Source organism: Gorilla gorilla, chromosome 20 (genome assembly GCF_029281585.2).
Source record: "Gorilla gorilla gorilla isolate KB3781 chromosome 20, NHGRI_mGorGor1-v2.1_pri, whole genome shotgun sequence".
NCBI classification, from domain to species: domain Eukaryota; kingdom Metazoa; phylum Chordata; class Mammalia; order Primates; family Hominidae; genus Gorilla; species Gorilla gorilla.
The window spans coordinates 9,207,422-9,229,256 of record NC_073244.2 but is presented as its reverse complement, the minus strand read 5'-3'; the positions used below and the strand labels follow the sequence as shown (position 1 = coordinate 9,229,256).

At 55.3% G+C, this 21,835-nt stretch overlaps 1 protein-coding gene across 8 annotated transcripts in view; it reads right to left on the bottom strand.

Annotated features, from left to right (window-relative positions):
* NFIC (nuclear factor I C) overlaps positions 1-21,835 on the bottom strand; it is a 110,468-nt gene that overhangs the window by 22,153 nt on the left and 66,480 nt on the right. For all 8 annotated transcript variants that reach the window (XM_055371261.2, XM_031003861.3, XM_031003863.3 and 5 more), the window contains exons 4-6: positions 14,138-14,212; positions 13,330-13,453; positions 12,524-12,648 (exon numbers count right to left, since the gene is read on the bottom strand). In XM_055371261.2, coding sequence (XP_055227236.1) covers positions 12,524-12,648; positions 13,330-13,453; positions 14,138-14,212 — 324 coding nt within the window. The remainder of the gene's footprint in view (positions 1-12,523; positions 12,649-13,329; positions 13,454-14,137; positions 14,213-21,835) is intronic.

Sequence of the window (21,835 nt, the reverse complement as noted above, 5' to 3'; positions counted from 1 at the left end):
ACAAGCAAGTAAACAAACAAACAAACAAACAAAAAACTGATGGATGGACTCAGGGAGGCTCACCCACCAAACGTCGGCTTCCCTCCCCCTCCAGGCACCCCCTGGAAAGCCCCTGGGTGTGGGGGAAGCAGGTGGTCCAGGGTTCAAACCCCGGCTGGCCATGAGGCTGTGCGACCCGGGGTGAGCTGCCACGTCCACCCCTTTTCATAAAACAGGGGATTCCGTAAAGCTCTGGAATTTCCATCGGGAGCAGTGTGGGAGTGGCAGCTGTGAGGATTGGGCCAGGGGTGCCTGTGCAGGTGAAGCCCATGGCCGTCCCAGATCCCTGGGCATCGGGGCATTCTCTGAGGATGCCTTCAGCCCTGCTTTCCGAGGGAACGTCAGCCACCCAGCTGGAAGAATGTTAGCTACTGCAGGAGCCGCTGCTGCTGCTATTTGGGGTGAGTGGGGAGATGACACGGTGCCCCCTGACACTTTCACCCTGTCTTCAAAATGAAGTGGGAACGCAGAGCCCCAAAGAGGGCCATTTTGGGTATTTCCAGGAGGCTGGGGTGGAGTCCCAGCTCTGGAGCCGAAATGCCTGGCCTTCTGGGGCTGTGTCTTTTTTTTTTTTTTTTTTTTTTTTTGAGATAGAGTCTCCCTCTGTCGCCCAGGCTGGAGTGCAATGGCGTGATCTCGGTTCACTGCAACCTCCGCCTCCCAGGTTCAAGCGATTCTACTGCCTCAGCCTCCCGAGTAGCTGGGATTACAGGCGCCCACCACCACGCCCGGGTCATTTTTGTATTTTTAGTAGAGATGGGGTTTCACCATGTTGGCCAGGCTGGTCTCAAACTCCTGGCCTCAGGTGGACCCACCCATCTCGGCCTCCCAAAGTGCTGGGATTATAGGCATGAACCACTGCGCCCGGCCGACTTATTTGTTACCCAGGCTAGAGTGCATAGGCACGATCATGGCTCACTGCAGCCTCAACCTCCTGGGCTTAAGTGATCCTCCCACCTCAGCCTCCCAGGTAGGTGGGACCACAGGCATGCACCATCATGTCCAGGCAATTTTTTTTTAGAGATGGGGTCTTGCTATGTTGCCCAGGCTGGTCTCAAACTCCTGGGCTCAAGGGATCCTCTTGCCTTGGTCTCTCAAAGTGCTGGGATTACAGGCGTGAGCCACAGTGCCTGGCCCCAGGGAAGTTTTTTCAAGTGAGGGCTAAGGATCACATCTTGCCTGAGAAATGCAGTGTCCTGGGCCCTACCCTATCCCTGGAAATGGAATCTCAGGGAGGCGTGCCCTGGGGAGCCACATTTTTAGAAAGGATTTTTACATTTCTTTTAAGGTAAAACATATCTACTGAGACCATCCAAACAGGGTGATGAGTTTAGCTTCCCTTCGACCTGGCCCTTGGAGTTCCTTACCTCCAGGGTCTCTCAGATGGGCATTGTGGACACTGGGGCTGGATCGTTCTCTGGGGCGGGGCCCTCCTGGGCACTGCAGGGTGCTGAGCAGAGTCCCTGGCCACCACCCACTTCATGCCAGGGGCACCCCCGGTTGTAACAGCCACAGATGTCCCCAGACATCACCAAAAGTACCCTGGGCAAGAATCACGTGTGGGTGAGACCCTCTGGGTTAGGGGATCCCATGGACCCTCCATGAGACTATGTCCCATGATCCTCTGCCCTGCTGTGGTCCCAGGAGGCTGCACACACTGAAATCCACACGGAGTGAGGAGGGAGAGAGGAGGTGAATCCCAGGAGCTGGGGTCCCCCTGGTTTCTACCATCTGCCCTGTCAGGAGCTTCTTCTGGTGTCTGGTGTGAGCAGTGACATAACTCAATATTTTCCAAATAATTCACGCAGGATTTCTCAGTCTCAGCACTGCTGATGTGGGGGCCAGATCGGTCTCTGTAGGGAGCTGTCCTGGGCACTGCAGGGCACTGAGCAGCATCCCTGGCCTCCACCCACTCCGTGCCAGGAGCGCCCCTCAGTGGGGACAACCACGGATGTCCCCAGATGTGACCTGCTGTCCCCAGGTGATGCCCTGATGAGAAACGGTGAGGATGTCACCGTGTCTTGGGTCTCCTGCTGGTGGTTCCATAGGCACCTGCAGGCATCTGTGTGGCACAGGCCCTCCCCAGTCCTGTCCCCACCTCCTCCATCCTCCCAGCATCGCTGCATCCTTCCCTGAATGGGGTTACCACTCAGGGAACTTCCGTCCTCTCTGATGGCTGCAGCCCAGGGGGAGCCCAGATCCAGGACCCAGCTGTGGGGGGACATGCAGCTCTTCATCTGCTTTTGTGGTTATGGAACCAGCTGTCCCCATGGCCCTGCACACACCATGCTGTGAGGAGTGAAGGTGTCACTGGGACACACCCCAGAAGCATGTCAGCAGTTCCCAGGGACCCGGGAACACCCGGCTCTGGAGGAGGCGGGCACCCAGGACACCCACATGGGGGGCAGGAAGGATGACACCTCCACTCATGCCCAGCCTGTGAACACTCACAGGGGAACACTCTTGAGGCCTCGGACATCAAGGCTGAGCCACCCAGAGAGGCCCTACTGCCCAGTGGGATGCCATGAAGTCTGTGACCAAGCTGGGCCCCAGCAGCCAGGCCCGGGCTTTTCCAGGGCAGGAGGATGTGGCAGGAATGAGGGTGGCCTGGAGCTGGGGAGGCCAGGCTGGTCTTGTCGGCACGTGTGTGTGCATGTGTATGCCTGTGCACATGTGTGTGTGCATGTGAATACCTGCATGTGTGTGCGTGCATGTATGTGTGTATGCCTGCACGCATGTGCAAAGCTGCATGCATGTGTGCATGTCTGTGCATGTGTGTACGCATGTGAGCATATGTGCACGTGTGCACGCCTGCATATGTATGCTTGTACATGCACGTTCATATCTGTGTATATGTGTATGCCTGTGCACGTGGCTGTGTGTGAATGCGCACATGCGTGTGCACGTGAATATATGCATGTATGTGTATGCCTGCGCATGCATGTTCATGTCTATGTATGTGTGCTTGCACGCACACGTACACATCTGCAAGCATGCATGCATACGTGTGTGCACGCCTGTGCACATGTGCGTGCATATATGTATGAACATGCATGTGTGTGTGCAAGCGTGTGTGTGTGTGTGTGCAGGGGCTGGCAGCTCCCTGCAGGCGCAGGGCCACGGCGGGAACGAGGTTAGGGTTGTCAGATGCTCATTTAGGAGGATTTCCTAGAACAGCTTGTCCTGGATGGAAATAGTCTGGGTCAGACTCCACCCCCGGCCGCCACATCCCTGCAGACACCGCTAGAGCTTCCTGAGATGGGGCCAGCGGCAGCCAGAGCAGGGCAGGAAGGAGGGGGGAGTGCAGCTCAGGCACTGCGAGAAAGAATAAGCCGGAACGCTCCCGGCAGGCTCTACAGACACTGACTGCACCCCGCCTCCAAGCATCCTCTGTCTGTTCAGCAGGCATGCCTGGGACCCCTGTGGGACCTCCCTGTTCAGCCAGCGGGCATGTGCGTCCCCCGCCCATCTCAGTGGCCACCTTTCCTCTCAGGGAACACATCCATACGCCCCTCCCCGCATCCTGAATGCCCCATCTGAGAATATTGACTGTAAGGAGGACGCAGGCCCGAGGGCTCCCCCATCAGAGCTTCCTCCTGTCTGTTTAACACACACGCCCATCTGACCTCCTCTCTGTATTTGACAAAAGGCCCTCATCACCCCGACGGAGCAGCCATTTGTCACACACGCCCATCTGACCTCCTCTATTTGACAAAAGGCCTTCATCACCCCGTCGGAGCAGCCATTTGTCACACACGCCCATCTGACCTCCTCTCTGTATTTGACAAAAGGCCCTCATCACCCCGTCGGAGCAGCCATTTGTTTGCTCAACAAGCCCATCTCCCACTGAAATGCCAGCTCCCCCAAGGGGCCAAGGCCCACTCTTGCTGGGTCTCTAGGGTCCGGGGTCAGGAGGGGCCCTACACAGAGTGTGTGGAGTGGACAGAGGCCCCGATGCAGGGCATGAATCTGATGAGGACAGCAGTGACCACTGGGCGTTGACAGTGCACCAAGGTCTCCTCTGGGCCCTGTGGACATTTGGGACCGGATCATTCTCTAGGGTGGGGCCATCCTGAGCACTGCAGGGTGCTAAGTGGTGTCCCTGGACCCAATCCATGCCAGGACCACCCTGCACTCGTGACAACCACACATGTCCCCAGATGTCACCCAGTGTCCTCTGGGGTCAGGATCACCCCTAGGTAAAATCCCCTGTCTTAGAGGATTCCATGGACCCCCAAGAGACTCTGCGTCCCATGATCCTCTGCGTCCCATGATCCTCTGCCCTGCAGAGGTCCCAGGAGGCTGCACACATTGAAATCCACACCTTGAGTGGGGAGGGAGAGAGGAGGTGAGTCCCAGGAGCTGGGGGTCCCCCTGGTTTACACACCGTCTGCCACACTAGGAGTTTATTCCGTTGTGAGCAGGGGGCAGACTTTTTTATTTTTCTTTTTTTTTTTTGAGATAGGGTCTCACTCTGTTGCCCAGACTGGAGTGCAGTGGTGCAATCATAGCTTACTGCAGCCTTGACCTCCTGGGCTCAAGCGATCCTCCCAACTTCAGCCTCTTGAGTAGCTGGGACTACAGGCACACGCCACCACATGCAGCTAATTTGGTATTTTTTTGTAGAGACAGGGTTTCCCTATGTTATCAAACTACTAGGCTCAAGCGATCCTCCAGCCTTGGCCTCCCAAAGTGCTGGGATTACAGGTGTGAGCCACCACACCCAGCCTCAATTTTTTTCTACATAATTAATACAGGTTTCTCAGCCTCAGCACTGTAGACATTGGGGCTGGCTCGTTCCCTGGGGAGGGGCTGTCCTGGGCACTGCAGGGTGCTGAGCAGCATCCCTGGCCTCGACCCACTCCATGTCAAGAGCTCTCCCAGTTGTGACAACCACAGATGTCCCTAGACACCGGCCAGTGTCTCTGGGGGTGGGGCAGCATCGCCCTGGGGGAGGACCTTCTGTGAAGGCACTAGCCTCCTCTCTTAATGTGGTCCTCACAGCTGCCCCGTGCAGAGCTTACAGGAGCTGCGCCCATTTCACAGATGTGGAGGCTGAGGCCTGATGGGGGAAGTCACTCAGCTAAGGCCACAGAGCCAAGGGGGGGTGGAGGTGGAGTTGGAACCCAACTCTGTCCCTCCCCAGGCCACGCTGCACTAGCCTCCACCCTGGGGTTAAAAAAAGGGATGGGCGGGCCGGGCTCGGTGGCTCACGCCTGTCATCCTAGCACTGTGGGAGGCCGAGGCGGGCAGATCACCTGAGGTCAGGAGTTTGAGACCAGCCTGGCCAACATGGTGAAACTCCATCTCTACTAAAAATACACAAATTAGCTGGGCATGGTGGCAGGCGCCTGTAGTCCCAGTCCCAGCTATTTGCAAGGCTGAGGCAGAAGAACTGCTTGAATCTGGAAGGCAGAGGCTTCAGTGAGCCGACATCATGCCACTGCACTCCAGCCTGGGCAACAGAGCGAGATTCTGACTCAAAAAAAAAAAAAAAAAAGGATGGGAAGCCCGGGGTGACAGAGGAGAGGAATGGATGGGGGCTGCCTGCCCCGCCCTGTGTAATAACCGCCTGTGGACGGGACCTTTGTCGCCTTCAAGGGGGAGCTACACAAGCAGCAAAAACAAAGCACAGTGGGGGCTGCTCGAAGGCACCTTCCCTCCACCCCACGCAGCCGCATAAGCAGGGAGGCCTCGGGAGGAGGCGGCCAGGAGAAAGGGCCTGACCCAGGCCCCAAGCGGGCAAAGCCTAGAGGCTGGAATGTGGGGCCTGGAGGTGTGGGGTGGGGGTCTTGCCTGGCATGGGGCTGGCATGATCCCCCCAGGCCTCTGTGAGCCTCAGGGTTGGGGACTGGCTGAGCACTACCCGGGAGAAAAGGCCCCGAGGCCGCCAGAGGAAGGGAGAGCTGCTCTAATCAGCTTAACCCCCTTAATGAGTGGCTAATTGGGGGCTGTCTAGACAGGAAGCTGGAAAGGGCGGGGAAGTGGGGGGGAGGATGCAGAGGAGGAGGAGCATCCCAGGGTGGTGGCCAGGGGCCAAGGGCACCTTCGGGAGAGACCCTGCCTGCCTGGGTTCCTGTTTTGCGTCCTCCCTCTGCGGAGGCACCCAGCTTGGGACAGCTTTGCAGGCTGCAACAATAAGCCTGGCCCTCCCCGTGGCCCTGGCCCCTCTGGCCCTTGCCTCGGTCCACCAATGAGGTTACAGCTGGGCCCCACTGGGAACCTCAGGAACCCCACTCCAGCCCAGGGGCCAGGCCTGTTCCGAGGCGTCCCCCTTGGGACTTCAGAGGCTGCGAAATGTTTACTGATGCAGGCCACGGCGATGGGGAGAGGCCCAGGAAGCACTGGGCATAAGCTCGGGGCTCTGCCCCTTCCTTGCTGTGGGACCTTTGGGCCTCAGTTTCCCCACTTGTCAACTGATGGCCAGGGGCAGCCCTGATCTCACAGAGTGTTGCCGGGGAGGGGAAATAACCTGGCTTAGGACGTCACAGATGCCCCATAAAACAAAGAGAGCGAGGTACCCTGAGTGGGGCCGCTGGGAACGGCCACGTGGTTCCGTGTCCCTGTGCACCCACTTGCCGCTGGGGTGACCTGGAGCAGGTGATGTCACCTCTTTGAGCCTCAGGGTTTCCCTCTGCAAAATGAGGTGCCTGCCAGGCACCTCCGCAGGGCTGTCTGGGACTAAAATGTTGGGAAGGGACATAGAGAAAAAGCAGCCAGCCGGGTGTGGTGGCTTACACCTGCCATCCCAACACTGTGGGAAGCAGAGGCAGGAGGATCGCTTGAGCCCAGGAGTTTAAGACCAGCCTGGGCAACACAGGGAACTCTGTCTCTACAAAAAGTACAAAAAATAACCAGGTGTGTTGCCAAGTGCCCATAGTCCCAGCTACTTGGGAGGCTGAGGAAGGAGGATGGCATGAGCCCAGTGGGCGGTGATCGCACCACTGCACTCCATCCTGGGTGACAGAGCAAGTCACTATTTGGGAAAAACAAAACAAAACAAAACAAAAAAGGCTGGGCGCAGTGGCTCACGCCTGTAATCCCAGCACTTTGGGAGGCCAAGGCGGGTGGATCACCTGAGGTCAGGAGTTCAAGACCAGCCTGGCCAACAGGGTGAAACCCCATCATTACTAAAAACACAAAATTAGCCGGGTGTGGTGGAACTCCTGAGGTCAGGAGTTCCAGACCAGACTGGCCAACATGGTGAAAACCCGCCTCCGCTAAAAATACAAAAATTAGCCAGCCGTGGTGGCGGGCACCTGTAATCCCAGCTATTCGGGAGGCTGAGGCACGAGAATCGCTTGAACCTGGGAGGCAGAGCTTGCAGTGAGTCAAGATCGCGCATTGCACCCCAGCCTGGGTGACAGAGAGAGATTCCGTCTCAAAAAAAAAAAAAAAAAAAAGAGTGGCCCAGACCAGGGGTCACGCACCTTCTCCCCCCTCCGTTTAGGTGCTTTGCATATGCCGCTGGCTATATTATAGGGGAGATTCTGCCCGCAAGAGACATTTGGCCAGGTCTGGGGACATTTACGGTTGTCACCACTGGGGGGTGCTCCTGACACGGAGTGGGTGGAGGCCATGAACTCTGCACAGCACCCAACAGTGCCCAAGACAGCCCCGCCCCAGAGGATGGTCTGGCCCCAAACATCCACAGTGCAACTCCTCAAACCACGATTCTCCCTGCTGGGAATGCCCCCCCATCATCTTCCCTGAGGATAAATCCACTTAAATCATCCCGGTTGTAGCTTAACCGCGAATTAATAATAAACCCAGCTCTCACGCCCCAAGTGCGTGCTTTACGTAAAGTCCAGCCCTGGGCCACGGGTGTTAAAATTGTTCCGGTGTTTGGCCGGGCACGGTGGCTCACGCCTGTAATCCCAGCACTTTGGGAGGCTGAGGTGGGCGGATCACCAGGTCAGGAGATCGAGACCATCCTGGCTAACACGGTGAAACCCCGTCTCTACTAAAACTACAAAAAATTAGCCGGGCGTGGTGGTGGGCGCCTGTAGTCCCAGAGCGAGACTCTGACCAAAAAAAAAAAAAAAATTCTTCCAGTGTTTTCTCTTCACTGGGATATCAAGGCAGAGTTTTTTGAGATGGAGTTTCGCTCTTGTTGCCCAGGCTGGGGTGTAATGGCACAATCTCGGCTCACTGCACCCTCCACCTCCTGAGATCAAGTGATTCTCCTGCCTCAGCCTCCCGAGTAGCTGGGATTACAGGTGCCCACCACCACACCCGGCTAATTTTGTGTTTTTAGTAATGATGGGGTTTCCCCCTGTTGGCCAGGCTGGTCTCGAACTCCTGACCTCAGGTGATCCACCCGCCTTGGCCTCCCAAAGTGCTGGGATTACAGGTGAGCCTTTTTTTTTTTTTTTTTTTGAGACAGGGTCTTTCTCTGTTGCCCCGGATGGAGTGCAGTGGCATGATCATAGCTCAGGGCAGCTCTGACCTCCCGTCTTAAGCAATCCTCCCACCTCAGCCTCCCAAGAAGCTGAGACTACAGGTGTACGCCACTATGGATGTGAATTTTTTTTTTTTTTAAGTAGAGATGTGGTCTTGCCATATTGCTAGGATTACAGTTGTAAGCCACTGCGCCCGGCCAGCAACCTGATCGTATAGCAGAGGAAATTGGGGGGCAGAGAGGTTAAGGAACCTGCCAAATGTCACACAGCTGGAGAAGCAGAGAAGCCAGTTGCCCGAGGTCCTCACTGCTCTGTCAGCCTGATTCTCCTCCTCGGGGAGGTCCTCCCTTTTCTTCCAAGTTCTATCAGGGTCCTCTTGTTCCCCCTGACTGTCTTCTGTGCCTCCTCCTCTGGGCTGTAGTCACCTGGATAAAAACCCATCTCCCTCACTAGGCTGTTAGCCCCTGGAAGGTAGGGACAAGAGTGGGTTGGATCATCTCTGTGTCCCCAGGGCCTCAAGTAGGGCCAGCACACAGGAGGGCTTTACACTGAGGATGAAACCCTCAGGAGGGGGCCGGGCGCGGTGGCTCACGCCTGTAATCCCAGCACTTTGGGAGGCCGAGATGGGCGGATCACGAGGTCAGGAGATCGAGACCATCCTGGCTAACACAGTGAAACCCCGTCTCTACTAAAAATAGAAAAAATTAGCCGGGCGTGGTAGTGGGTGCCCGTAGTCCCAGCTACTCGGGAGGCTGAGGCAGGAGAATGGCATGAACCCGGGAAGCGGAACTTGCAGTGAGCTGAGATGGCGCCACTGCACTCCAGCCTGGGCGACAGAGCAAGACTCTGTCTCAAAAAGAAAAAAAAAAAAAGAAACCCTCAGGAGGGAGTGAGTTTGCCATCCCCTGAGGTAATCAAGTGGAAGCTGCAGGAGCACAGACCTCCTCTGACATTCCCTGCTAGCTCTGCGATTCCCAAACACAGAGCAGAAGCTGGTGGGGGCTTCCTCTCTGTCCTCCCCCATTGCTATCACCTCTTTCCCCAGTGGAAGGGGTTGCCAGTGAGCAGCCGGGCAGAAAAGTCAGACTGAGCTCCAGGGACTCTGACATTTCCTCTCTCTTAAAATGTTTTCTTTTTGAGTTTTCTCAGTTGAAAGTTAGATTCTTTATTTTCCACCTTTCTCCTCTCCTAATAAATAGCCTTAAAGCTACAATTTTTCCTCTCAGGGTTGCTTTGGCTCATCGCAGAGGTGGTCTTTCACTTTAATTAGTGTGCAGTTTACATTCTGACAGCCTCATCAATTACAGAGTTAATGAGAAGTGACGGCTGGGTGCGGCGGCTCACCCCTGTAATCCCAGCACTTTGGTAGGCTGAGACGGGCGGATCACTTGAGGTTGGCAGATCACTTGAGGTCAGGAGTTCAAGACCAGCCTGGCCAACATAGTGAAACCCGTCTCTACTAAAAATACAAAAATTAGCTGGTTGTGGTGGTGCGCGCCTGTAGTCCCAGCTACTCGGGAGGCTGAGGCAAGAGAATCACTTGAACCCAGGAGGTGGAGCTGAGATTGCACCACTGCACTCCAGCCTGGGTGATAAGAGCGAAACTCCGTCTCAAAAAAAATACGAAACAGAAGTGACTTTTTTTTTTTTTTTTTGAGAGATAGTCTCGCTCTGTTGCCCAGGCTGGCATGCACTGGCGTGATCTCTCAAAACAAGCAAGACTCCATCTCAAAACAAAAACAACAAACAAACAAAAAAAGAACCTCATAAATACTGAGACAGGTCCCCTGAGGGATGGAGACCCTTTAGGAATGTTCCTGCTCTGGGAGCCCACACTGTGGAAGGGAGGGGCCTTAGCACCTGAAATGTCACAACTAGATGCGTCCGAGAGTGCCAGAAAGAGACAGGAATTTTTTTTTTTTTTTTTTTTTGAGACGGAGTCTCGCTCTGTCACCCAGGCTGGAGTGCAGTGGCGCCATCTCAGCTCACTGCAAGCTCCGCCTCCTGGGTTCACGCCATTCTCCTGCCTCAGCCTCCTGAGTAGCTGGGACTACAGGCGCCCGCCGCCATGCCCGGCTATTTCTTTTGTATTTTTAGTAGAGACGGGGTTTCACTGTGTTAGCCGGGATGGTCCGCCTGCCTCGGCCTCCCGAAGTGCTGGGATCACAGGCGTGAGTCACCGCGCCTGGTCAGAGACAGGAATGTTATAAAGACATGGATGACAGTGACCTCCCGTTTCCCGGGTATGTCGCATGGGCCAGACGGTCGCTTCACGCACATCCTACCCTTCCTCCTCCCGTAGCTCCCAAAGAACAATTATTATTCACATCACCCCCATTGTGGAGATGAAGAAACTGAGGCTTAGAGAAGTTAAGTGATGTGCCCCAGGTTACACAGCACACAGAGCTAGACACGGGCAGGGCTGGGATCTGAACCCAGGTCTCTCCAATGCCTGAATCTGACCTCTTAATCCTAACGTTATACTGCTTTTAAAACTCCTACAGGCGGCCGGGAGCGGTGGCTCACACCTGTCATCCCAGCACTTTGGGAGGCCGAGGTGGGTGGATCACCTGAGGTCAGGTGTTTGAGACCAGACTGGCCAACATGGTGAAACACGGTCTCTACTAAAAATATAAAGATTAGCCGGGTGTGGTTGTGGGTGCCTGTAATCCCAGCTACTTGGGAGGCTGAGGCAGGAGAATTGCTTGAACTCAGGAGGAAGGGGTTGCAGTGAGCCAAGATCTCGCCACTGCACTCCAGCCTGGGTGACAGAGCAAGACTCCATCTCAAAAAAAAAAAATTAAAAAAAAAAAATTAGAGGGGCCCGGCATGGTGGCTCACACCTGGAATCCCAGCACTTTGGGAGGACGAGGCAGGAGGAAAGATCACACTTCAACTCAGGAGTTCAAGACCAGCTTAGGCAACATAGTGAGACCCCATCTCTACCAAAAAATAAATAAATAAAAAATTAATGGCGCATGGCAGTATGCACCTGCAGTCCGATACTTGGGAGGCTGAGGCAGGAGGATCACTTGAGCCTGGGAGGTCGAGGCTGCAGTGAGCCAAGATTGCACCCCGGCACTCCAGCCTGGGCAGCAGACCGAGACTCCGTCTCAAAAACAAACAAACAAACAAACAAACAAACAAACAAAAACAGAGGCCGGGAGTGGTGGCTCACGCCTGTAATCCCAGAACTTTGGGAGGCCGAGGCGGGCGAATCACCTGAGGTCGGGAGTTCGAGACCAGCCTGACCAACATGGTGAAACCCCGTCTGTACTAAAAATAGAAAAAATTAGCCGGGCATGGTGGTGCATGCCTGTAATCCCAGTTACTTGGGAGGCTGAGGTAGGAGAATTGCTTGAACCAGGGAGGTGGAGGCTGCAGTGAGCGGAGATCGCGCCATTGCACTCCAGCCTGGGCAACAAGAGAGAAACTCCATCTCAAAAAAAAAAAAAAAGAAAGAAAGAAAGAAAGAAAGACACCCCAGAGAGGACCCTTCTGAAGACAGAAAAGCAAGAGGATAAAATCTTCCTAGAAAACGACGCCATGGGAATGGAGACCCTACAGAAAGGAGACGAGTCTCCTGCAGAACCAGAAGATCCCATGGAGATGGGAACCTGGTTAAAAAAAAAAAGTAACTTCAAGAAGGACCCCAATGGGAAGGGATCCGGCATCTCAGGACCTTCTAGAGGGGAAGAGGACAAACAGGGTCCCTACAGACGAGGGATTCTATGACAGATCCCAGGAGGAGGCGCCCTGTTGATCAGAGTCACTACTGAGTCCATCCTGCAGCTCGGGGACCCCACAGAGATGTGGCATTCACGGCCGGAGGGCAGGAGAGTCAGGCAGGGGACAGTCTCTGCCCTCCTTCACCGCAGCGGAACCAAAGAGATCCGAGAACGCGAACCCGGACCGTACTTCCAGCCAAGCGCAGCTCGGGACGACTACAATTCCCAGCAGGCCCCGCGGCTCCAGGCCGGCTTCCTGCCCCGCGGCGCCCGCGCAGTGGCTGCCGGAAGACGTAGTTCCCGCCGCGGTAACTCAGACCGGAAGGCCGGCTCCGCCCCCGCCACCAGCCCTACCTCCTTCCATGTCCTCCGTCCAGTTGCGGCTGCTACTCGTGGGCGAGCTGGGCGAAGTGTAGTAATCGCCGCCAGGGCTCGTGTCCACGTCTTCCTCCATCGAGCCCGATTTGTGCCGCTTGCTCCTTATGGGCGAGGGAAGGGGAGAGGCTGGTTACCAGGGAGACGCGGGGCGGGGGGCGCGACGGCGGGCTTTGCTACTTCCGGTCCTTAAGTGGGCGGGGCGAGGGAGGTAGTATCGCGAGACATCGCGGGAGCCGCGGGCGTTCAGCCCGTTCCCTACGAACGCCTGTTCCAACCTGTCTATTGCTTGGATGGGACACCCGGGCCAGAGGCAGGGAGGGACTCAACAGAGGTCGGACACCAAGCTAGCATGGTGGAGACCAAAACCCAGGCAGCCTGGCTAATCCCCTGGCCACCTGTAGTCCTCAGAACTGCCTGTTAGGGGTATGATCCCATTTTATGGATGGGGAAACTGAGGCACACACAATGTGACCTGCTCGAGGTCACAAAGCATATCTCAGCAACAACCTGTGTCTGCATTCTTCTGGGTGGGGAGGGTCCTAAGGGCTGGCTGAGCCGGCAGGACTTGAGGCTGGGGGAGCCCATGGTGGGCTGTCAGGGCTAGGGGAAGAGGCACGTGGGGCTGGCTTGGTTTTGAAGGATGAGATGAGTAGGAGTTTCTCAGGCCAGGTGAATCGTGAAAAGAGGTATTCCAGGGAGAGGAATGAGTCAGCTCGGGCCACAGGGGATGGGTTGATGAATGGGGTCGTGAAATGCCCAGAGGTGGGGACCTGGGTACTTACCCACTGGAGGAGGTGCTGGGCAGCGTTCTTCTGAGGCCAGTGCTGGCTGGGTTCAGGTCGTATGCCAGGTGCCCCTGCAGCTCCCCCAGGGAGAAGTTGGGTCCTGTTCCGGTCACCACGGGTGCTGCAGAGGGTGACAGAGGAGAGTGAGGCAGGAAGCAGTGCCCAGTGCTGTGGTTTGCTTTAGAAAGGTAGGGAAAGCCACTGGGTGCAGTCCAAAGGAGGACCCCCTTCCCATATTGGCCCGGTTCCTAGGGTGGCTGAAACCAGTTTTATTCTATGGATCAGAGGACCAAGGCCATGGGGAGAGGCCAAGAGCACACTGTGAGGCAGAGGCGTGGCCAAAGCTGGAGGCCAGGCTCTGCTGATCTGGACAGGGAAGGTGTCAGTCAGGGCTAAAGAAGGACAGCGCCCAGGACTCGCTGGGGTGGGATTCAGACGGTGTGTGATGGAATGCGCTGGGCCCCCAGCAGGTCAGCAGGGAAAGCAAGGGGACAGGAGGGGCGGGGTCCTTTGGGGTCTCCTAGGACAGGACAGTGGAGGCCCCAGGGAGGAGGAGGGATGCTGGGGCAGAAGTTTCCTTAGTTGCCATCCAGCGTTTAGATTCTGTTTCCTGGAGAGGTGGGAGGGAGCCCTGACCTTGGGCTCTGGGAAGGGCCTGGCCACCTCCCTTTCTAGGAACCTTGGCTTAGTGACACAGGGGGTTGTCTGGAAAGGACAAGGAGTAGGGTGAGGGGGGTGGGCTCCTTCCTCCCTGCGGCCCCCTCCCCTCTCCAAGACCCAGCTCAGGGCTGACGGGAACACTCACTCCGGGACACTTGGATGAGCTCAGTGACACTGAACACGCCGGAGGTGACAAAGCTCTCCTGGAAGTCGGTCGTGTCTGGAACAGGAAGACAGCGGGGTCAGTAGGCTGAGCTGGGCCTGTTTCCCTTCCCCACACTCCAGGGCTGCCTGGACTCCTGGGGTCTGGCCTGAGCCTGGGCGTTCCCCCTGTCCATCCCGTGCTGTGGGGGAATGACAGCTCCAGTCTGATGGGGAAGGCCCCGTGGGGGGTCCTTGTCCAGTGTGGGCCTTCACACAGCCTTCATCCAGGTTCCCCCATGCTGTGGAATGCTGCATTCAAGTGAACAGCAGGCTGGGCGCGGTGGCTCATGCCTGTAATCCCAGCACTGTGGGAGGCCGAGGCAGGAGGATCGCTTGAGCTCAGGACTTCAAGACCAGCCTGGGGAACACAGTGAGACCCCATCTCTACAAAAAGTGTTAAAATTAGCCAGGTGTTGTGGTCCGTGCCTGTAGTCCCAGCTACTCAGGAGGCTGAGGCTGGAGGATCACTTGAGCCTGGGAGGTGGAGGCCGCAATGAACCATTGTTGTGCCACTGCACTCCAGCCTGGGAAACAGAGCGACACCCTCTCTTAAAAAAACGAGTGGAGCCGGGTGTGGTGGCTCACGTCTGTAATCCCAGCACTTTGGGAGGCCGAGGCGGGAGGATCACAGGTCAGGAGATCGAGACCATCCTGGCTAACACAGTGAAACCCTGTCTCTACTGAAAATACCAAAATTAGCCGGGCGTGGTGGCAGGCGCCTGTAGTCCCAGCTACCTGGGAGGCTGAGGCAGGAGAATGGTGTGAACCCGAGAGGTGGAGCTTGCAGTGAGCCGAGATTACGCTGCTGCACTCCATCCAGCCTGGGCGACAGAGCAAGACTCCGTCTCAAAAAAAAAAAGAGTGGAAAGCGGAGGCCTGGGCTCACATCGGCTCCATCACCTGCCTCGGTGTGTGATCTGGGGCAGGTCACTTTCCCTCTCTCAGCCTCCAAGTTTCCCTAATTGCAAAAGTGAAACCATCAATCCCATCATCGGGGTTGTCGTGAGATCTGTATCCAACTGCCTGGGAGGGGCAGCTGGCTTGCTTTGCACACTGTCACCCTTCGAGATACTCTGGCTTCTTGTTCTTTTCCCCTTCAGACTGGGAGGTCCATGTGGGCAGGGATGTCTGTCTGCCCCGACCCTGCAGTGTCCTTCGTGCCTAGACCAGAGCTTGGCACCCAGCAATGGGTCAGTTAAAATGGGGGGTTGAATGGGAGGCCCAAAAGCCGCAGTTAAAACCCCCAGTGTCCCCAGCATTGCTCCTACCTAATATCAAAGGAAGGGAGACTGTCCTCTCAACTGGAGTGGTTTGGACCCATTTCACAGATTTGGAAATCGAAGTTGTCCCCGAGAGGTCGGGAGCCTTGGCCAACCTCAGACAGCTTGGGGACAGCCCTGTCCTGCCCTCGGACGCCCTTGTAGGATGGATTCATGGACTCAACAGGCGTTTACTAAGCATCCACAGTGTCTGATTCTGAGCTGGGCCCCGGCACAGCAGGAGGTGATACAGACTGAAGCAGTTGCCCCCGTGAGACTCAAAGTCCAGTGTGAGCGACAGACAGCAGCCAAGATTAATAGGTCAGCAAAAGTCCACGAGTGTTCCTAGCAGCACTGTTCACCACAGCTCAAACTGGAAAGCCACCCAAATGTCCCTTCAAAAGATGAAGAGATAAACACAGCGTGGTCTAGCCACACACTGGAATAGGACTCAGCCGTGAAAAGGATGCCGGGCGTGGTGGCTCATGCCTGTAATCCCTGCACTTTAGGAAGCTGAGGTGGGTGGATCTCGTGAGCTCAGGAGTTTGAGATCAGCCCGGGCAACATGGCGAAACCCTGTGTCTACAAAAAATACAAAAATTAGCTGGATATAGTGGCTTGTGCCTATAGTCCCAGCACTTTGGGAAGCTGAGGCAGTTGGATCACTTGAGCCCCAGAGTTTGAGACGGGACTGGGCAACATGGTGAAACCCCATCCCTACAAAAAGTACAAAAATTAGCTGGGCGTGGTGGTGCACACCTGTAGTCCCAGCTACAGGCCGAGATCGCGACATTGCACTCCAGCCTGGGCATCAGAGTGAGACTTCATCTCAAAACCAGTAAATAAATAAAAATAAAAGAACGAGGCTCTGACACAGGCTACAACATGGATGCACCTTGAGGACATCACTCAGTGAGGGACGCCAGAGACAAAGGCCACACAGTGTGTGATGCCATTTCTTTCTTTCTTTTTCTTATCTTTTTTTTTTTTTTTTTGAGACGGAGTCTCACTCTGTCGCCCAGGCTGGAGTGCAGTGGTGCAATCTTGGCTCACTGCAACCTATGCCTCCCAGGTTCAAGCGATTCTCCTGTCTCAGCCTCCCAAGTAGCTGGGATTACAGGTACCTGCCACAGTGCCTGTCTAAATTTTGGATTTTTAATAGAGACGGGGTTTCACCATCTTGGTCCGGCTGGTCTCGAACTCCTGACCTCATGATCCACCAACCTTGGCCTCCCAAAGTGCTGGGATTACAGGCGTGAGCCATTTCACTGAAATGTCCAGGACAGGCCAAGCCACAGAGACAGGAAGGGGATGCGTGGGCACCAGGGCTGGGAGAGGAGACAGGGAGTGGTGGCTGATGGGGATGGGGTTTCTTTTAGGGGGGATGAAATGTTCTGGAATTAGGCCAGGCTCGGCGGCTCACATCTGTAATCCCTGCACTTTGGAAGGCTAAGGCAAGAGAATCACTTAAGGTCAAGAGTTCGAGACCAGCCTGGCCAACAAGGTGAAACTCCATCTCTACTGAAAATACAAAAAATTAGCCGGGTGTGGTGGCGTGTGCCTATGATCCCAGCTACTTGGGAGGCTGAGCCATGAGAATTGCTTGAACCAGGAAGGTGGAGGTTGCAGTGAGCCGAGATTGCGCCACTGCACTCCAGCCTGGGGGTAAAAAAAAAAAAAAAAAAAAAAAGAAAGGTTCTGGAATTAGATAGAGGTGAATGTACTTAGTGCACTTTGACTTGGACACTTAAAAATGGCTAAAATGATACATTGTACATCATGCACATTTTACTACAAATTAAAAGCTCATTAAGTCAAATGCGAGGTCCATCACCCTGTGGTAAGGCAGGCGGCTGGTGGGGAACTAGCTAGGGTGGGGAGGGAGGCTATTTTACACCCAGGGCTCAGAGAAAGCCTGACCGAAATGGTGGCATTTTACAGACCTCAAGATGAGACTGGATAAGAGGAAGGAACTTGTTAAAATCTGCAAAGCTCCGAGAACAGCGCCTGGCAACCGCCCCGTGACTGTTGGCTTCTCCGATGGGGATGATGTTTCATCACCTCCCTGAGGGCCACGATGTTCCCGGCACTGGGAACAGCCCGTGCAAAGGCCTCCGGGTAGAAATGCACTTGGCAAGTTGCAGGCCAGCAGGGTTGGAGTGGAAAGAGCCAGGGAACCTGGTCGGTTTGGAGGTGGGACAGGCTCTTGGCTTTTGGGTGGCGGTGGGAGCAGTTCCTCTCCCGGCCCCCAGGGGGCAGCACGGGCTGCAAGGAGCTCAGGGCTGTGTCCAGTTCCGCAGACCCAAACCCCCGCCAGTCCCCCTGTTACAATCTTTCTTTTTTAGAGACAGAGTTTTGCTCTGTTGCCCAGGCTCGAGTGCAGCGGTGCAATCATAGCTCACTGCAGCCTCGAACTCCTGGGCTGAAGTGATGCTCCTGCCTCAGCCTCCCAAGTAGCTGGGACTACAGGCACGCATCACCACGCTTGGCTAATTTTTGTATTATTATTATTACTTTTTGTAGAGATAGGGTCTTGCTATGTTACCCAGGCTGGTCTCAAACTCCTGGGCTCAAGCGATCCTCCCACCTCAGCCTCCCAAGTAGCTGGGATTACAGGCATGCACCTCCATGCTTGGCTAATTTATATGTGTGTGTGTGTGTGTGTGTGTCTGTGTGTGTGTGTGTGTGTGTGTGTGTGTGTATATTTTTTTTTTTTGGTAGAGATAGGGTCTTGCTATATTACCCAGGCTGGTCTTGAACTCCTGGGCTCAAGCGATCCTCCCGCTTCAGCCTCCCAAAGTGCTGGGATTGCAGGCGTGAGCCACCGCACCCGGCCCCCTGTTACAGTCATTTGCTGAGTGAAGGCAATGAACCAACCCTGCCCCGCGCCGGGAGGTTCAGGGCCACGCATTCTGAAGAGGACGGAGCGGTGGCCCCCGAGTGTCCAGGAGAAGTGGCCAGAGCCGCTTCCTGCTGACCCAGCTGGCCAGCTGGTGTCAGCACGCCCCCTCCGACTCCCCCCACCGGGGTTTCCTGTTTGTGCAGCGCCTGCTCAGCTCCATCTCTGGGGGACTCCCTGGCGAGCTGGGAGGACGTGATTTCCTCTACCAGACGCCCAAGCTCCCCAGGGGACCAGGCCAAGCGCCGCTGCCCCCACCTCCCTCCAACATCTGGCTTGGAGAGAGGCGTCTGGGGATCACAGGAGGCCGAGGAGGACCCGGGTCACAGACGGAGGAGTCACCGGGGGCCAGTGAGGAGTGGCCTCAGGCCTGTGAACCTCCGAGAACCTTCCAGCCTCCCTGTGCATGCCTGTTCCCGTCCTTCCAAGAAGGACGCCTCACCCACTCGCTTTCTCTTCCTTCCTTCTTTTCCTTTCCTTTTTTTTTTTTTTTTGAGACAGTCTCACTCTATCCCCAGGCTGGAGTGCAGTGGCGTGATCTCGGCTCGCTGCAACCTCCGCCTCCTGGGTTCAAGCAATTCTCCTGCGTCAGCCTCCCGTGTCCTCCTAGTACAGATGGGGTTTCGCCATGTTGGCCAGGCTGGTCTTGAACTCCTGACCTCAGGTCATCCACCTGACTCGGCCTCCCAAAGTACTGGGATTACAGGTGTAAGCCACTGCGCCCTGGCCCCTTCCTTCTTCTTTTCTTTCTTTCTTTTTTTTTTTGAGACGGAGTTTTTACTCTTGTTGCCCAGGCTAGACTGCAATGGCGTGATCTCAGCTCACTGCAACCTCTGTCTCCCGGGTTTAAGCAATTCTCCTGCCTCAGCCTCTCAGGTAGCTGGGATTACAGGCATGTGCCTCCACGCCTGGCTAATTTTTGTATATTCAGTAGAGACGGGGTTTCTCCATGTTGATCAGGCTAGTCTCAAACTCCTGACCTCAGGTGATCCACCCACCTCAGCCTCCCAAAGTGCTGGGATTACAGGTGTAAGCCCCCGCACCCGGCCCTTCTTTCTCTCTCTCTTTCTTTTCTTTCTTTCTTTCCTTCTTGCTTCTTTTCTTTTTTTTTTGACAGAGTCTCATTGTGTCGCCCAGGGTGCACAATCTCGGCTCACCACAACCTCTGCCTCCTGGGTTCAAGCGATTCTCCTGCCTCAGCCTCCCGACTAGCTGGGATTATAGGTGTGTGCCAACATGCCCGACTAATTTTTGTATTTTTAGTAGAGACAGGATTTCACCATGTTGGTCAGGCTGGTCTCGAACTCCTGACCTCAGGTGATCCACCTGCCTTGGCATCCCAAAGTGCTGGGATTACAGGCGTGAGCCACTGCACTCGGCCCCTTCCTTCTTTTTCATATCTCCTCCTTCCTCTCCCTATATATCCTCTCTTGTCTTCTTCTCTCTGCTTCATCCCTCCCTCTCTCCTTCTTTTCTTTCTGCAAGTATTTATTGAGCACCCACTCTGCATCAGGCCCCATTCTAAGCCCTAAGGGCACAACAGAGAGCTAGACAGACAAAGCCTCTGCCCTGGAGGAGGTGACATTCCACTGGGGAGATGAGCAGACACCCGTGCAGTCACTAAGCAACTAAGCACATCCATAGGCAATCACTAACTTCCTCTGAAGGAAAGAAAACAGAGGGCTCAGATTGAGGGTAGCCAGGATGGGCGCAGTGGCTCACGCCTGTAATCCTGGCACTTTGGGAGGCCGAGGCGGGTGGATCACAGGGTCAGGAGATCGAGACCATCCTGGCTACCACGGTGAAACCCCATCTCTACTAAAAGTACAAAAAATTAGCCGGGTGTGGTGGTGGGCGCCTGTAGTCCCAGCTACTCGGGAGGCTGAGGCAGGAGAATGGCGTGAACCTAGGAGGCGGGGATGGCAGTGAGCCGAGATTGAGCCATTGCACTCTAGCCTGGGCGACAGAGCCAGACTCTGTCTCAAAAAAAAAAAAAAAAAAAAAAAGATTGAGGGTAGCCAGAGGCTGCTTATGCTGAAGGGGTTTAGGGTAGACCTCTCTGAGAAGGGGGCATTTGAGCTGAGACCAGGGGAGATCTGGAGAGAACAAGCAAGCAGTTAGTTGGCTGTTTAGACAGAGGTAACAGAATGTGCAGCGGCCCTGAGGCAGGACTGGGTCTGGTGCACTGGAGGAACGGCGAGGAGGTCTGTGTGGCTGGGAGTGGACAACGGGGAGAGAGGGAGGAGGGGAGGACAGGGCAGGGATGGGACAGGTTGTGCAGGGCCTTGTGAGCCACAGGGAGGACCTGGGCTTTTACCCCAAGAGAGGTGGGAGCCATGGATGGCTGTGGGCAGAGGAGGGACGGGCCCTGACTTGGGGGCTCACAGGCATCCTCTGGCCATAGTGAGAAGGACAAATGGTGGGGGCCAAGGGCAGGAGCTGGGGGCTAGGATGGAAGTGACTGCTCTGGTCTAAGTGAGGTAAATTTTCCCACTTCCTATCCCTACAACATAGAATCACACTGTCCTACCCATCTATTAGACACCCCATGAGGGCTGGATGTGGTGGCTCACACCTATGATCCCAGCGCTTTGGGAAGCCAAGACAGGAGGATCACTTGAGCTCAGGAGTTTGAGACCAGTCTGAGCAACATAGTGAGACTCTGTCTCTACAAAAACATTAAAAAAATTTTTAAAAAGCCAGGCGCGGTGGCTCATGCCTGTAATCCCAGTACTTCGGGAGGCCGAGGTAGGTGGATCACGAGGTCAGGAGTTTGAGACCAGCCTGGCCAACATCGTGAAACCCCATCTCTACTAAAAATACAAAAATTAGCCAGCCGTGGTGGCACACATCTGTAATCCCAGCTACTCAGGAGGCTGAGGCAGGAGAGTTGCTTGAACCCAGGAGATGGAGGATGCAGTGAGCCGAGATCGCGCCACTGCACTCTAGCCTGGGCGACAGAGTGATACTCCATCTCAAAAAAAAAAAAAAAAAGCCAGGCACGGTGGTGCACACCTGTAGTCCCAGCTACTTGAGAGGCTAAGGCAGGAGGATCGCTTGAGCCCAGCTGGTCCAGGCTGCAGTGAGCTAGGATGGTGTCACTGCACTCCAGCCTGGGCAGCAGCGTGAGAACGTTTCTAAGACAAACAAACAGGCCAGGCATGGTGGCTCATGCCTGTAATCCCAGCACTTTGGGAGGCCGAGGTAGGCGGATCACCTGAGGTCAGGAGTTCAAGACTGACCTGGCCAACATGGTGAAACCCCGTCTCTACTAAAAATACAAAAATTAGCCGGGTGTGGTCGCAGGCACCTGTAATCCCAGCTACTTGGGAGACTGAGGCAGGAGAATCACTTGAACCCAGGAAGCGGAGCTTGCAGTGAGCTGAGATTGTGCCACTGCACTCCAGCCTGGGTGACAGAGCGAGACTCCATCTCAAAATAAATAAATGAATGAAAACAAAACAAAACAAAACAAACAAAA